Consider the following 17805-nt stretch of genomic DNA (forward strand, 5'->3'; position numbering starts at 1 on the left):
GCAGAAACATCTCTAGCTCCATCGTGCTGAGTACTGGTGCTCCCCAGGGTCGCCTGCTTAGCCTGCTGCTGTTCACACTGCTGATGCATGACTGCACTGCTAGAGCCAGTTCAAACAGAATCGTCAGGTTTGTGGATGACACACCAGTGGTTAGCCTCATTAGCAGTGATGGCAAGATGGTGTACAGAGAGGAGGTAGAGCATAGAGTGTCTAGTAGAATTGTGCAACCACAACTTGTCCCAACATGGGCAAGACCAAAGCGATGATTGTGGATTTTAGGAAGGTGCAGGCTGACCGCTCTTCACTGCACAAATAAGGCTGCTCTGTGGAGAGTTAGGAGCACCCCCTGTTTGGTCAAGAACACCACCTCTTTGACAGTGCCTCCACTTCCTGAGGAGATTGAGATGAGTGAGTCTGCCCACCTCTCCATTCTGACCAATTTTTACCTGAGTACCATCGAGAGCATCCTGAGCTGCTGCATCACCATCTGGTATGGGAATTGGAAGATGTCTGACTGCAAGTCCCTACAAAGGATTGCAAGGACTGCTGGGAGGATCATCAAAGTCTCTCATCCACCTACTAGAGATATTTATCAGAAGCATTGTGTACGCAGGGCCCTTAGCATTGATAATGATCCCTCCCTTCGATCCAATAATCTCTTTGACCCCCTACCATCAGGCATTAGAGCAAGAACTGCTAGGATGGGAAACAGCTTCTATCTCCAGGTCGTAAGACTACTGAACTCTCTGCCACCACTCTGCTCTCATCATGTATGAAGTGCCAGTGGTTCGACGCTGTTAACTTCTTACCTTGTGGCATAAATGCACCTTATTGTTTGCTAATTTAATACTGGTAATATTAGTTTGTTTTAAGTGTGCGAGTTATATATACTGCATTGTGCAGACTGGGCTGGAGGAATGTTGTTTTGCTTGATGGTATGCATGTGTACAGTTGAATGACAACAAACTGATCTTGAACTTGTTCAGTCTCACAGCCTGAGGAAAGAAGCAGTTACTCAGTCTGGAAGTCCTCGTCTTGATGTTCCTGTACCTCCTTCCGGATGGTAGTGGGTCAAGGAGATGGTGGGATGTGTGGTAGGGATCCTCAACAACGTTTCAGGCCCTTCATCTACAATACCCCTGGTAAATGTCACAAATAGAGGGGAGGGAGACCCCCTTTGACAGATTTTACGATCCTCTGTCGGATCTTGCAGTCCGATACCTTGCAGCTTCCATACCACACAATGATGCAGTCAGATAGGACACGCTCGATGGTGCTCTTATAGAAAGTTGTTAGAGTGGAGTCTCCTCAGAAAGTGTAGACTCTACTGCACCTTCTTGACTAGTGAGGAGGTGTTGTGGGTCCAGGTTAGGTTGTTTGTTATGTGCACACCAAGGAACTTTCTGCTCTCCACTCTCTCCATGGCAAAGTCATTGATGTGCAATGGAGTGTGCACCTTTCTGAAGTCCACAATCATCACTTCTGCCTTGTCCACTTTGAGACTCAGATTTTTGTTCTTGCAGCCTTTGACAAGTCTCTCTACCTCCTCTCTGTAAGCCAACTCGTCACTGTTGCTGATGGGACCATACTAACGTGGTTTGAGCTGAACTGGCAGTGCGGTCGTGTGTCAGCAGACGGGGCACACAGCTCTGGGGAGCACCAGCGCTCAGTGTGATGGAGCTTTAAGGTGTTGTTGCCAACTTGACTGATTGGGGTTTTCTGCCAAGAAGTCCAGGATCCAGTTACAGAGGGGTATTGAGTCCCAGTGAGGCCAGTTTAAACACTGAGCTGATGTCAATGAACAACATTCTGGCGTATGAGGCGTCGTTTTCTCAGTGGGACAGGACGGAGTGGAGGGCTGAGGCTCTGGCGTCATCAGTTGGCCAGCTTGAAAGGTAGGCAAACTGGAAAGTGTCCAATGTAGTGGGAAGGTAGGATTTTATACAACCCTTTACCAGTCACAAAAAACATTTTGTGATTTCTGAAGTAAGTGCCACAGGATAGTAATCATTTAGGCCAGTTACCATCGCTCTCTTAGGCACTAGGTTGATGGTGGCTGCCTTCAAGCCTGCAGGGACAGTTGACTGTTTCAGACAGATATTAAAGATGTCCTTTAAGACCTCTGCTAACTGGGCCAAATTCATTGCGTCAAACTGTGTGTGGAAAGCACTCAGCCTATCAGGAAGGGAGGCGTTGCTGTCATTGTCACTCAGGGTGGGATTGTAATCTCTTATGGTTTGGTGTCACAAAGGTATCTGAACTTTCTGTGAGATCTCACACTTTGCCTTTCTGACGGCATGAGAGAGTGTGGCCCTTGCTAACCTTTGAGTTGGCCTATCCCCCCATATGAAGGCAATCTCTAAGAAGTGCACGGACCTTGGCAGTCAAACATGGTTTATGGTTAGCCCTGATAGTGTCATGTTTAATCATGGTGATGTTCTCGGTGTCTTTTTCAATGTAGCCAGTCACTGATCCCTCGTATTCACCACTGTTGACGTGATGATCGTAGGTCGCTGCCTCCCTGAATATACTTCAGTCCGTGCTTTTGAAACGGTCCTGCAGCGCTAAGGTGCTGGTGATATTCTGATCTCCCTGCAAACTGGCTTGACTCATTTAACCTGGTCTGTATACCGGGATTAGCAAAATGGATATGTGCTCTGAGTATCCAAGGTGAGGGGGAGGCAGACTTGTTTATAATGTTAGTATAAACCAGGTCTAATACATTCGCTCCCCTGTCTGTGAATACCCGCCGCCCGACATGCTGGTAGAACTTTGGCTGGACACTTTATAAGCTGGCATGGCTGAAGTCACCAACAACAATCGGGTCGCAGGTGGCACTGTAGAGCTCCCGCAGCAATGTCCAAGCCCTGGCACGGGGGGAGGGGGGAAGTGTAAACAGCAACAGTCACAATGGCAGTAAGTAGAAGGGCCTGCACTTCACCATTAAAACCTCTGTGGTGAGCAGTGGGCTGATACTACCAAGGCCTTCACACACCAGTTCTTATTGACATAGACATGCAGGCCCCCTCCGTGGGTCCTGCCAGAGGTCGCAGCATTTCTGTCTGCCGGAAAGGAGATTAGACATTCTAGCTGAATGGCCAAGTCTGAAGTGGTGTCCTAGAGCCATGTTCCTGTCAGGAAGAGGTGTGCAACAAGCCATCATCTCCTGCTGGCTCAGACACGGACGCAGATAATCCAGTTTAGTTTCTAGCAATTGAGTAGAATTGTTGGGAGCTTGGGCCTGCAGGGATCCACGTTGATAGCCGATAGCTGAGTAGCCCCAGCAACCTTATCTCTCTACCGCAGAGTTGTTAAAGTGTGGACTGCCTCCTGCTGCAGTTTGCACATGTTCCATATAATCCTTCAACAATAATAAACGAGAACTGCTTTCCATTTTGTTCTTTTTCTGCCAAAGAAAGTCTCCCTGAGGGTGAACAATTAGAGGAAAAAATGGCTTGGCATTTTACCAAAGAGCGATTCTATTGTTAAAGCCTTCTGTAGTAGCTATACATTGATTTGCCAATGGATGGCTCAAGGATCGAGTATCAAGTAACTACTTTCATTAAGTCAAAAGTATTCAAATTGGACTTAATTATATGTGATTTCTCAATAGATTCCTACTGGCGAGGGGTCTGCTAGTGGAAGTTATTAAATACAGTATATTATGGCATATATCCCTCATTGTGACTCAATTCGAGTAACTGTGGTTTAGTTCTGTGCACCACATTCAGAACAGGAGATGGAGGCCTTGCTGCACAGTTTCACCAGACTGACTCGGGCATGAAGGGGTTAATTGCAGAAGGAGACTCTGCACTTGAGTTAAGTTTCCTCAGATGCGGAAGGCTGAGAATTGACCTGAAGTTTTTTAAATGAGAGTTGCTGGTAGCTTGTCGCAACACAAAAGTAATTAGATGAACTCAGCAGGTCAGGCAAACCTGGTTTATTCTTGTACCAAGGTACAGTGAAAATCTTTTACATGCCTTCAATACAGATAATTTTATTACAATCGTGCATTGAGGTTACCAGGGAAAGTAATTGTAGAATGCAGAATATAGTTACAGGGAAAGTGCATGCAAGCAGACATTAAGGTGCAAGGCCATAACATGGTAGTTTGTAAGGTCAAGACTCCATCTTATCATACGAGGGGACCATTCAATAGTTTTAAAACAGAAGGATTGAAGCTGTCCTTAAACGTGGTGGTTTGTGTTTTTAGGGTTTTGTGCCCAATTGAAGGGGTGAGAAGAGAGGGTGTCCAGGTGAGTAGGGTCTTCGATTATGTTGGCTGCTTTACTGAGGCAGAGAGAATGTAGACCGAGTCCATGGAGGGAAGACTGGTTTCCCTTTTGGGCTGGGCTATGTCCACAACTCTGTACTTTCTTGTTGCCATACCAAGCCACGATGCATCCAGATAGGATGTTTTCTCTGCTGCATCAATAAAAGTCGGTCAGGGTCAAAGGGAGCATGCACAATTTCTTCAGCCTCTTGAGGAAATAGAAGAGCTGGTGTCCTTTATAGACCATCACATTTATGCAGTCGGACCAAAACAGTCTATTGGTGATGTTCACTCCTAGGAACTCGAAGCTTTCAACCCTCCCAAACTTAGCACCATTGAGGGGGACAAAGGTGTGTGCACAGCTCCCTTCCTGAAATCAATGAGATGCTTTTTTGTTCTGCTGGTACCTATGCCAACATCTATGGGAGGGAATGGATAGTCAACGGTTTGGGTCAAGACCCTCCACATGCAGAAACTGGTAACTCGTGCATTGTAGTCATAATGTGTTGGTGTGGTGAAGCTTGATCAATGTGGAGGAGAAGTGTCTTTAAAACTGAAGTGTGTTGAGGGACTGGAGACTCTTCACACACCTGCCCATGAGTTAAATTTCTTTAAACTCATCCAATTCCAATTCAAAGGAATGTAAAAATCCATACACAGAAGTGACTTGATAGAGGTGTACAAGATGATGAGAGGCATTGATTGTGTGGATAGCCAGAGGCATTTTCCCGGGGCTGAGATGGCCAACACGAGGGGGTGTAGTTTTGCTTGGAAGCAGGTACTGAGGGGCTGTCGGAGGTAAGTTTTTCACACAGAGAGTGGTGGATGCATGGAATGCACAGCCAGCAACGGTGGTAGAGGGGGATACAACAGGGTCTTTTAAAAGACTCTTAGATAGGTACATGGAGCTTAGAAAAATGGAGTGCTAAGCGGTAGGGAGATTCTAGGCAGTTTCTAGAGTAGGTTACATGGCCAGCACAACATTGTGGGCTGAAGGGCCTGTAATGTGCTGCAGATTTCTATGATTCTATGATCTGACCATGGCCAAAATATGCTCTGGGAAAATGCAAGAAAAATATCCACAAGAACAAGAATTAATTAACCCTGTCTGAGTAAGCACTGTGCTGGCCCAGCCAGTCATATTGCTTCATCGGCTACTGGGTTGTTAAGTCAAGAATTTCCACATCATTTTACGGGAGTGGGTTTGAAGAAATGTTTGTTTTTCTTTAGTCGGCTTCAATGTCAAGTCAATCCTTTAATTCAGGCACCATGTAGCCAATCACATCACAAGCACAAATTGGTTGAAATGGCTCTGCCCTTAACTCCCCACCATGATTGTATAAATGACCAATAACTAATTATTCCTCTTGGGAACTTCCAGGTGGAAGGAAGGAAGAAGTGATTGTTGATGGAGGGACATCTCGTCACTGCTTTTATGATCTTATTCCAAACACCAAGTACAAGATCAGTGTACACGCCCAGCTGCAGGAGATAGAGGGACCGGCCGTGAGCATACTCGAAACAACAAGTAAGCAGCCACTTACCCTCACCTTCACTCTCTGCTTTCATTCCTTGGCCTACCAAGCGTAAAGCCTCTTGCCTTTCGTGTTATTAGAGGCAACATTTCAGGTAACGTTTGAGCTCAAGTTTGTACTGGTCTAAATTTCTGACAGAAAATCGAAGAACTATATATCCACTGTGACTTAATACAATGTGAATTTCATGATTTGAAAGAAAATCTATCAGGACAAGACTGTGCATGTCAAATCCAGTGTTCAACCAGTTATATGCCATTATTTCCCTGTAAGCTGTGGAAATTGACTTATTTTGCATTTCCACTGTCACTTACAGCATCTAGAACTCCCCTCAAATTCTGCTGCCCACGCTGTGAAGCTGTGGATCCAGAAGCAACCAATAGCCCAAGCAGAATCTGTAGAGACAGAATCAGGACATTTTTCATGTCAATATCTCCTTATCCCGCTTCATTACTAGTGGAAGGCTATAGGGCAGGTATTTCTGCCTCTGGAGGTACTTTTTGAGGAGTATTTCCAGTAGTTTCTCTTCTCAGGTCTTGGTCCTAGTTACATTAGTCCACTCACCTCTCAACCCAGGGCTCACTGCCTCTCATAGGCTCTTCATCCAGCAATCCCTTGGCATAAAATTTCACACCCACCATTTATAGTCCTTACACCCCATTTCTATCCATCCTATTTTCTATGCAACTTCAACCACTCCTCTGGCCTCCTGTACTGGTCATCTCTGAATTTAGTCGCCCCAGCGTTACTGACTCTTCCATTAGCTGTCAAGGTTCTAAATTCTGGAATTCCTTCCCTAAACATCTGTGCTTTATCTTACCCCTTACGGTGCTCCTTGTAGTCCAGCTCTATGATCAAACCTTTGGTCAGCTGATCCAACGCAGTCACAAAGTAGGGGAACAGGCCCTTCAGCACATTGCGTCCATGCTGGCCATCGAACAGCTATTTACATTGGAGACACCAGAGAGTGCAGATGCTGGGATCTGGAGCAGCAGTCAGTCTGCCAGAGGATCTCAGCTGGTTAGTGGAGTCTTGACGCAGGGTTTCACTGTGAAGCATTGACAATTTCTTTCCCCTCTGCTGCCTCACCTTCCAAATTCCTCGGCAAAATTATTTACATTAATCCTACACTAATCCCATTGTATTTTTCCCATGTTCCCTCCATCCCCACCACTCACCTGCACCCTAGGGGCAAGTTACAGTGGCCAATTAGCCGACCAACAGGGGCAAGCCCAAATGGTCACAAATGTCACACAGCATCAAAAGTCAGAATTAAACTATCGTCACTTTAGCTGTGAGGCAGTGACATTAACCATTGTGCTACCCAGTACTTATGAGACTTTGAAGTATTTTCTCTAATTACACTTGGGTGAAGAACTTCAGGGTGTTTTCCTTTGCTAAAGGCACTATGTAAATGCAAGTTGTTGCTGTAGGAGATCCAGGTAGATTCTCCCTTATTGCATTCAATCTTCTGCGTGTTGGTGAGTGCTTGGCTTTCCTACGTGTGGGGAGTAAGTTTTGCTGTCACTGTCTCTTTCTTTTGGTTTAGTTCCTGTTCCGACGGAGCCACCAACTTCTCCTCCAACAACTGTCCCGCTGCCAACCATTCCACCAGCCCGGGAGGGTAAGACCAAAGTTAAAAATTCACCTGTGCAGAGGGCAATGAATAAGATTATCTACAGGGCTTTTGTTCAAGAAAAAGCTCATGACTGACCGTACCATGGGAGCTTTAACCTCTTCCCATACCACTCTGTGTGGCTCTTACCCTATCTTGTGAATGGATTTTCCAGTTAATTGCGTTCAGTTCTGGTTGCCCCATTACAGGAAGGGTGTGGAAATTTGGAGAGGGCGCAGAGTGAGTTTGCCAGGTTGCTTGCTGGATTAGAGGGCATGCAGTGTACGGGGAGGCTGGACAAACTGGCGAACAAAGAGGTGAGGGCTGAAGGGAGACCTGAGAAAAATTTATAAAAATCCGCAAAGTGTAGATGGATAGCTGGTGTCTTTTTTCCCTGGGTTGAAATGTCTAACACTAGAGGGCATGTGTTTAAGGTGAGAGGGGGTAAATTTAAAGGAGATGTGTGGAGTAGATTTTTTAACACAGAGTGGTGGATGCCTGAAATGCAGTTCCAGAGTTGGTATTGGAGCCAGAATAGAAGCACTTAAGAGGCTCTTAGATAGGTACATGAATATGCAGAGAACGGAGAGATATAGATCATGTACAGGAGGAAGGGGCTGGGTGCCATTGACCTAATTAGTGTAGCAGGACATCGTGGGCCAAAGGGCCTGTTCCTGTACTATATTATGTTTTAATCCTTTTATGCAAATTTGTTTAGCTAATGGCCATGCTGTTAGTTGCTGCAATGGTTTAGAATGACACTAATCGATTATTCATGTAGAGCTTTTGATATATTAAGTGTGTGTGTGTATATATATATATATATATATATATATATATATATATATAGTAGATTTGGTGAGGAAAGAAACTGTGTGGGAAAGGGAATTCAGACAATGTGCTAGAAAGTTCCAGAGAGGCTGCTTTGGACTGGTGTTGGGAATCCCTCCTTCAGAGGCAGTGAAAATCTAGAACTCTCTCCTCAAGAAAAGTTGTGAAGCTGGGAATTGATAGATGTTCTCAAAAGTGATATTGATAGACTTTTCTTGTCCAGGTTATTAAAGCTTAAGTTTAAGGTGGGAGGAAATGAGGCTTAGATACAGAGGGTGGGTGTAAGTACACTCCGAGCACTTTCCATGCTAGTTCATGTCTTAAAGTAAACAACTGCCTTTTATTTTGGACAACTTCTAATTGTTCTTATGGCTGCAGTTTGCAAAGCTGCCAAAGCAAATCTAGTCTTCCTTGTGGATGGCTCGTGGAGCATTGGGGATGAGAACTTCGTCAAGATCATCGGCTTCCTGTACAACACAATTGGAGCTCTGAACAAGATCGGCCCAGAGGGGACTCAGGTGAGCACTGGCTGGGGGAGTTGGGCCTTGTGCTTGACTAGGTAGGGACTTGGACTAGGCGGTGCCTTGGTGACTATTGGATTGCCGAGAAGAACAAGGTCTCTCCACATTCTTCCTGCACCACAGCAGCACCAGGCTTTGAATCATCAAATGCATTGGCTCTAGTGGCAGCTGGCCCATTCTGTCTGTGCCTGTTCATTCCCACTGAATGAAGTCAAGTTTTACTGCACAAGTACAGTAAGCTACAGATACAATGGAAAAACTTGCAGCAGCATGAGGTACAGACGTCATACAGAATATAAATTTCCAGTAAAAATTACAATCTGATTCCTTTCTTAGGCTTAAAATGATCAGCAGATCACAGAAAGCAGCTACTGCTCAATGGACACTGTCTACACTTCTTGCTATCTTGGTATAACAGCCAACCTGATCAAAGAACCCTCCCCCCCCCAACACATTTTCTTCTCCTATAGGGCAGAAAATACAAAAGCTTGAATGCATGTGCCACCAGATTCTAGGACAGCTTCTATCCCGCTGTTATAGGACTATTCAATGGTCCCCTAGTATGATAAGATGACTCTTGACTTGACAATCTACCTTGTTATGGCCCTACACCTTACTGTCTACCTGCCCTGCGCTTTCTCTGTAACTGTAACACTTTATTCTGAATTCCGTAATTTCCTTCCCTTGTGCTATCTCAGTGCACTGATGTGATGAAGTGAACTATATAGATGGGTGCAAATCAAAGTTTTTTTTCCCACTCTACCTCAATACATGTCCAAATAATGAACCAAATGACCAAAATTTCTGATTTAGCTCAAATTGACCCAGTGGCCTTGCAACCTCACAGCTTCAGTGACCTTGGTTTATTTGTGACCTCCAATGCTGACTGTGGAGTTTGTACGTTCTCCGTGACTGCTTGGGTTTTCCATGGGTGCCCCAGCATCCTGGCACATTCTGAAGATGTGAACTGATGCTTTCATTGGTTGTTATATGATGCCCCCAAGTGTACTTGGCATGGGAATGTGGAGAGAATAAGTTTATAGGAAAAACTAAAGGGAGCAGGGGTTTGATCTGTGAGATATCACAGACTTAATGGGCCAAATGGCTTTGTTCTGTGTTATAGGGCAATAAGCCTGTAGCATTGCTCCTGTCTACATGTTGCCCAACCCATGGACTCCATGGAGGAGAGATCCTGTCACCTCAGCTCCCTGTAAATATTAGATGTCCCGTCTGCTGATGTGAGGATTGATTTGATGAGAAACTGGGTTGTACATTGTTAAGAGATTTTATTGACAAATTTCTTTCCTCAGCCTGTTGACCCCGCACAGCAAGGAAAACTGTTCAGTTCATTATAACATGGTATATAAATATTGTGCTTTACTGATATGAAGTTTAACCTTTGAATTTTAACAGGTTGCGATCGTTCAGTTCAGTGATGATCCCAGAACAGAATTTCAACTTAACACGTACAATGACAAAGAGAGGCTCCTCCAAGCTATCCAACGCATTAGGTACAAGGGTGGAAACACAAAGACAGGTACAGACTTTGGGGGATAAACATACAATGTTGCGGGGAAAAGAAAACTTGCGCTAAAATTATGCACTGCATGGATATGTGCAAATATTTGTACGTAAACAAAATAAATCATGCATTTTTTTGCACAATCATGCTCATTTCATTGCATGTAGTTTAAGGAGCAATGCAGAAACTGGGACTCCAAGCAGTGTAGTGGGTATGTAGCTTAGAAGCAATGCTTGTCAGCTGTAAGCACTGCTGGACATGGTGACTCATGTTAACACTGAGGCAGCACAGTAGTGTAGCAGTTAGTGTAACACTATTACGGCACCTGTGACTCAGATTCAATTCTGCCGCTGTTTGTAAGGAGTGTGTATGTTCTCCCCATGATAGTGTGAGTTTCCTCCAAGTGCTCTGGTTTCCTCCCACATTCCAAAGACTTAATGGGGTTAAAGCAACACTGACAACACGCTGGAGGAACTCAGCAGGTCGGGCAGCATCCGTGGAAATGATCAGTCAACGTTTTGGGCTGGAACCCTTCGTAAGTTTTCACAGCCTTGCTTATCAATCTGCCTCTGCTGTCACAGTCCCGGTCCCAGTCATAAGCCATTGAAATAGGCCTTTTGACTCAACTTGTCCATATCGACAGGCTTGCCCAGTGAGCTAGTCCCGTCAGCCTGTGTTCGGCCCATAGCCATCTAAACCCCTCTTATCCATATACTTATGTAGATGGCTTAAACGTGTTGCTAATGTGCCTGCCTAAGTCACTGTTTCTGGCAGCTCACTCCAAATGCACACAACCTTCTGTGTGAAGAACCTCCCCTTGTTGCCCCTTTTAAATATTTCAGTTCTGATCTTAAGCCTTTTGCCCTCCCTTAAGCACCCTTTCCCTGGGGGAAGCAGACCATGTGCTTTCACCCTGTTTTAGGCCTCATGATCTTGTATACCTCTTTCCAATCTCCCACATTCCAAGAAACAAAGTCCTAATCTTACCTGACCTCCCCTCCAAGGCCAGGCAACATCCTCGTACATGTTCTCTATATTTGTTCTTGCTTAATGACATCTTTCCTGTAACAAGCTGACCAAAACTGTTCACGATGCGCCAGGACTCTGCTTCCACCATCTTTTGGAAAAGAGTTCTAAAAATTGATGATCCTTGGAGAAAATAATTCACCATTTCTGTCTTAAATAGGCAACACTTTATTTTTAAACAACAGTCCCTCATTCTAGATTCTCTCACAAGAGGAACTGTCCTGTGATTATGGTAGATCTATACTCTGTTTCCTCCAGGGGCAATATATACTTCATAAGGGTGTTCTAACCAGGATATTATTTGAATCTGAGAGATTGCAGATGTTGCAATCTGGAGCAACACACAATCTGCTGGAGAAATTTGGTGGGTGGAAAGGAATTGTCAATCATTTAGGCCTACCCTCAGGGCTGGGAGTAGAGAGGCAAGATGGCCAGCCTAGAAAGAGAACGGGGAGTGGTGAGAACGGATTCTGGAGTGATTGGTGGACTGAGGACAGGTCTAGGATAACAGGCAGGTCGTGCCAGGAGTGTGGTGGGGGGTGTAGTTGGAAGTCTGTGACGGATATTCCTCCCATTTTTGTCTCTCTTTCCACCCTCCCCCAAAGCCACTTAGAAGCATAGAAAAACTACAGCACAATAAAGGCCCTTCGGCCCACAATGCTGTGCTGAACACTTCACTCATCTTTATTCCTTTCTCCTCCTCCATCCACCAATTCTACACACAGGTTACCACAGCCCTCTCCCAACTGGCTTCAACTGTCAATCACCTCTCCCCACTCCCCTCATGGTATTCACCAGAATCCAGCATGGTATCCCTGTCAACGTGAAGGGCTGAGACCCTTCCGTGCCCAAAATGTTGACACTTTATTCCCCTCATTAGATGCCACCTGACCTGCTGAGTTCCACCAGCATTTTGTGTGTTTCTCAAGATTTCCAGCATCTACAGAATCTCCTGGCTGCTGTTCCTGTTAATCTCACCCCAGCAGCTGTCTCCCATCTCCACAGAACCGCCCCACCCTCCGCCCACCTTACTCCATCTGCATTTTTTCTTTTTTCTCTCTCTTTGTCTGCCTCCATCTATCATTCACCTGTCACGGTCTGCCAACTCCACCTCCGCGCACCTCCACTACCTACTGATACCTGACAGTTATCTCACACCTATCCTCAGCCCAGCCATCAGCTCAGAATCGTTCTTATTGCCACTTTGCTTTTTTGAGCTAACATCGCAGCCCTGATGCCAGGTCTTGGCCCAAAATGTCAACAATTTCTTTCTTCCCGGGGATGCTTCTGGAGCCACAAAGTGTGGCATACCTGGAGGATGGACGTGCAACTACTCCTCTACACTCCAGCCCGCTTGATATAAAGGATTGCACGCCATCACCAAACAAAGGCGTGAAAGCACGCTATCAAAGAACTTCATATCGAAGTTATCAAAGAACTTTAAATAACTTTTATCTCTGCAGGGGGGACCATGTGCTGCTATTTTTGTGCATTTGAATTGTTGTATTCTTAATCAAAGACAGAAATTTATAATCAATTTCACATCTACCTGAGAGCAAAACAGTGTGGCAGAGGCAGAACTGTTGATCAGCATTTTCTGGGTGAGATTGTTCAGCAGTGTAAAAGAGTTAAAAACGTCCATTAAATTGAAGTGGTTAAAGGAAAGCAGCTAGCAGTGAAAAGAGAGCTGATTCTGTACATGTGGGAGGGATGTGCGGTCACACTGTACAAAAGACTCAAACAGATATTATCAGAAGCTTGCCCCAGGGTTCCTGATCTCCTCTTTCAATAAAGCACTATAATCAGCGAGTGAAAGCTCAGAGGCAATCATAGTTTAAACTTTACATCATTCTCACTGAATCAGCAGGATAGGATATTTGAGAATTAAAATCGCCAGGGCTTGCTGAAACAAGCAAGCATAACAGAGCTTGAAGTGAACGTGAACCCATACTTGGGTTATAATTACAAATACCATATGTGGTCTCATGCAGCAAGCATGTTGCCGGCGGAAGAGGTGATATTAGGTTGTATATCTTTCTTTAATGAAGTGCTTTATAAATCATAGAGTTTAGATTGTAGATTCCAGTAAAATTTAGTTGGGTGTTAACAAGATGGTGCTGGCGAGATAAGCCAGCGTTTTGTAGGCAGCACACAAAACTAAAAACTATTCTATTAATTACACTTCGTCTGGACTAAGATCACTGCTATCCACAGCCTGTAATTTCCCTTTGGGAGATGTGCTTTTGAACCATCTGTAGGACCTGGCTTTTTTTGGGGGGGGGTACCTGAAGGATCCAGTGAACTGGACTCTCCACAGTGGCCATTTTGAAACTTGGAGCCAGACGGACGCAGCAGTATCCAGGCCCGAGAGTGGAAAACAAACTGATGTTTAGCTGATTTAAGCACCAAGCCAGATTTAAAAAAGGTTAAGGCCGAGGGTGAAAGATGAACAGGTGTTTAGCTCTCTACTCCGAGAGCTTTACTTGTTTCAGCACTGAACTGGCTCCGTGACCGTGACCTCACTTTTGGAGACTCTGCGGTTCATGCTGTGTGTATTATTTGTTTACTTTTTTATTGTCTGCAGGATTTGTCTTTTTTTGCACAGTGGCTGTTTGACGGCCTTCGTTGTGTGGGATTTATTTCAGCGGGTTCCATTGTGTTTCTTTGTTTTGTGGTTGCCTGCAAGAAGACGAATCTCAAAGTTGTACAGTGTATGGTACACATACTTTGAGAATAAATATATTTTGAACAACAAAGAGTAGTCTGGAATCCACAAAGACAGAAGAGACTGCAGATGCTGGAATCTGGAGCAACAAGCATTCTGCCTCTGTCTCTGAATGTCATTACGCCCCTCCCCTCCCTGATTCAGTCTACTGTCAGTTAACCTGAACCTCACCCCCACCATCCTTCGGTCCATCACTCAACTCTGGCATCTCGTCTTTGTACAGGCCATCTTCCCTCTCAACTCATGCAGGATCTTGACCCTGCAAAAAGTCAGCAGTTCCTCTCCTTGTACAGAATCCGCAGAGTCCCTCCGGCAGATCAGGTGGCGTGGTGATGTAGTGGCCAGTGCAATGTCTTACAGCCTGCAAGATCGGGGTTCAATTCCCACTGCTGAATGTGAGCAGGTTGTGTGTTCTCCTCAAATCTGTGTGGCTTTCCTCTGGGTGTTCCAGCCTCCTGCAACGTTCCAGACGTGTGGTGAGAGTTAGTGAGTTGTCAGCAAGCTATGCTGGTGCCGGAAGCATGGCGATACTTGCAGGCTGCCCCCCAGCCCATCCTCGGACTGTGTCGGATATTGATGTAAATGCCACGTTTCACTGTGTGTTTCGAAGCACAAATAAAGCTAATCTCAGATCACAGCGTCTCTCGCCTCCTGTGTCAGAGCAGAGTCTTTCCCCCCAGGGTGGAACTGCAAGCACAGGAAGGCACAGCTTTATGTTGAGAGACACACCGTTTAAAGGAGAATTACATATCAAGTGTTTAGTGTTAGGTGTATGGAATGCACTGCCAGGGGAGGTGACGGAGGCAGGTGTGATAGCAAAACATAAAAGGCATTTAGACAGCTCCATTGACAGGCAGGGAATGGCTCATGTGCAGGTATATGGGATTGGTTAGATTGTTGCACAGCATGGCATATATTCTAATGAACTAATTAACCTACGTTTATTTTAACGTTCAGGTAAAGCCATAAAACATGCCAGGGATTCCGTGTTCACAGTCGAGGCAGGATTGCAGAGAGGCATCCCCAATGTCTTGGTGGTCATCACGGATGGTCGATCCCAAGATGAAGTTGAGAAGATTTCCCAAGAGATGCAGATGGATGGTAATGGGGAGGGAATGTTCTGGAAATTGCAATTGAATGTTCAGAATGACGTAGGCTTGGTTCAGTGGGAATTTTGATCACTTTTTTTTTAGGGGGCTGGGGATTGGCATCGTTGTGATGTGAAAGGCTCTGTAGGGATGGATAGGGTGGATGGTGACAAGCAATAGATCCTCAAACCAGGGGCAATAGCTAAAGATAAGAGGTCAGCCGAGATGGTAAATTTCTTCACTCAGACAGCTGTTGATCTCTGCAAACACGAGGAATTCTGCAGATGCTGGAAATTCAAGCGACACACATCAACGTTGCTGGTGAACACAGCAGGCCAGGCAGCATCTCTAGGAAGCGGTATAGTCGACGTTTCAGGCCGAGACCCTTCGTCAGGACTAACTGAAGGAAGAGCTAGTAAGAGATTTGAAAGTGGGAGGGGGAGGGGGAGATCCAAAATGATAGGAGAAGACAGGAGGGGGAGGGATGAAGCCAAGAGCTGGACAGGTGATTGGCAAAGGGGATATGAGAGGATCATAGGACAGGAGGCCCAGGGAGAAGGAAAAGGGTGAGGGGAGGGAAAAATCCCAGAAGATGGGCAAGGGGTATAGTCAGAGGGATAGAGGGAGAAAAAGGAGAGTGAGAGAAAGAATGTGTGTATATAAATAAATAACGGATGGGGTACGATGGGGAGGTAGGGCATTAGCGGAAGTTTGAGAAGTCAATGTTCATGCCATCAGATTGAAGGCTACCCAGACGGAATATAAGGTGTTGTTCCTCCAACCTGAGTGTGGCTTCATCTTTACAGTAGAGGAGGCCGTGGATAGACATATCAGAATGGGAATGGGGCGTGGAATTAAAATGTGTGGCCACTGGGAGATCCTGTTTTCTCTGGTGGACAGAATGTAGGTGTTCAGCGAAACGATCTCCCAGTCTGCATCGGGTCTTGCCAATATATAGAAGGCCACATCAGGAACACCAGACGCAGTATATCACCCCAGCTGACTCACAGGTGAAGTGTCGCCTCACCTGGAAGGACTGTTTGGGGCCCTGAATGGTGGTAAAGGAGGAAGTGTAAGGGCATGTGTAGCACTTGTTCCACTTACAAGGATAAGTGCCAGGAGGGAGATCAGTGGGGAGGGATGGGGGGGGGGAAACGAATTTTCAAGGGAGTCCACACATTTTAATTCCACGTCCCATTCCCATTCTGATATGTCTATCCACGGCCTCCTCTACTGTAAAGATGGAGCCACACTCAGGTTGGAGGAACAACACCTTATATTCCGTCTGGGTGGCCTCCAATCTGACGGCATGAACATCGACTTCTCTAACTTCCGCTAATGCCCCACCTCCCCCTCGTACCCCATCCGTTATTTATTTATATACACACATTCTTTTTCTCTCTCTCCTTTTTCTCCCTCTGTCCCTCTCACTATACCCCTTGCTCATCCTCTGGGATTTCTCCCCCCTCCACCTTTTCCTTCTCCCTGGGCCTCCTGTCCCATGATCCTCTCATATCCCTTTTGCCAATCACCTGTCCAACTCTTGGCTCCATCCCTCCCCCTCCTGTCTTCTCCTATCATTTTGGATCTCCCCCTCCCCCTCCCACTTTCAAATCTCTTACTAACTCTTCCTTCAGTTAGTCCTGACGAAGGGTCTCGGCCCGAAACGTTGACTGCACCTCTTCCTAGAGGTGCTGCCTGGCCTGCTGCGTTCACCAGCAACTTTGATCTGTGTTGCTTGATCTCTGGATCTCGCTGGGGATGTGTAGTCATCAAGAATATTCAATGTTGGGATCGATAGGCCATTGGACACTGGTCATTGGGATCAGGTGGGAAAGCAGCGGAGTTTGAGGGGAGAGCAGATAGAGATGCACAAAACTGAGGGATGTAAAGAGGCTAAACACTAAGAAACTTTTCTCTATAAAGGAAATGACTAAAACCTGAGTACTTTTTATTGAAGTGGCTAAAAATGAATCGGAGGAAACTCGAATGGTGGTTGCAAATGAGAAATCTGGTGGAGATGCTTCAATAGTATCAGGACGGGCACTTGATGAGTGGACTGGCTCTGCACTCATTCAGACTGGGGGAACCGGAGGGAGGGGTGGGGCAATCAAAGTGTTTACGATGGTGCATGGAGATGAGAGCTCCTGAGTGCAGGCTGTTTTAGATAGCTGAGGATAAAATCAGAGGCAAGGTCCATGGAGTCAGTGTTCTCCTGATTGACAAATTGAGAGTTAATTTATGTTGAGTACCACTATTTCAAAGCCCCTCTGACGTTGAGTGTTTTGAGGCAATTAATGCAGATACACTAAAGAGAAAGAAACGTACTGGGGAGAAATAGTGGAAAGAAATGGAAATGATGTAAGGGGGCTGTTGTGGGACAGAATCACCAGCATTGGAGCCCTTGGACTGAGTGGCCTGTGTCTGAGCTGTGAAAACCCATATACAGACTGTAATATGACCAGGAGCATTCTGTATTGCAATTAAAATGGAAGTTCCCATAGTTGTGGTACCTTGACCCATGTATGTCTTAAGCCCATCTGGATGGTGTTTTTGAGACTGACAAGGTCAAGGGATGGGGTGTGGGGAGGGGAGTGTGAGTGAACCAGCTTTAGTCCAGTCCTTCCAGGATCACATGAGATTAACACACTCCCCTCCTCCTTTTCTCC

At 45.7% G+C, this 17805-nt stretch overlaps 1 protein-coding gene across 6 annotated transcripts in view; it reads left to right on the forward strand.

Moving 5' to 3' along the window:
• col14a1a (collagen, type XIV, alpha 1a) overlaps positions 1 to 17805 on the forward strand; it is a 273774-nt gene that overhangs the window by 179372 nt on the left and 76597 nt on the right. For all 6 annotated transcript variants that reach the window (XM_072261042.1, XM_072261032.1, XM_072261062.1 and 3 more), the window contains 5 exons: positions 5655 to 5801; positions 7358 to 7432; positions 8633 to 8772; positions 10189 to 10312; positions 15006 to 15149. In XM_072261042.1, the coding sequence (XP_072117143.1) occupies positions 5655 to 5801; positions 7358 to 7432; positions 8633 to 8772; positions 10189 to 10312; positions 15006 to 15149 (630 nt within the window). The remainder of the gene's footprint in view (positions 1 to 5654; positions 5802 to 7357; positions 7433 to 8632; positions 8773 to 10188; positions 10313 to 15005; positions 15150 to 17805) is intronic.

This window comes from Mobula birostris, chromosome 1 (assembly GCF_030028105.1).
Source record: "Mobula birostris isolate sMobBir1 chromosome 1, sMobBir1.hap1, whole genome shotgun sequence".
NCBI classification, from domain to species: domain Eukaryota; kingdom Metazoa; phylum Chordata; class Chondrichthyes; order Myliobatiformes; family Myliobatidae; genus Mobula; species Mobula birostris.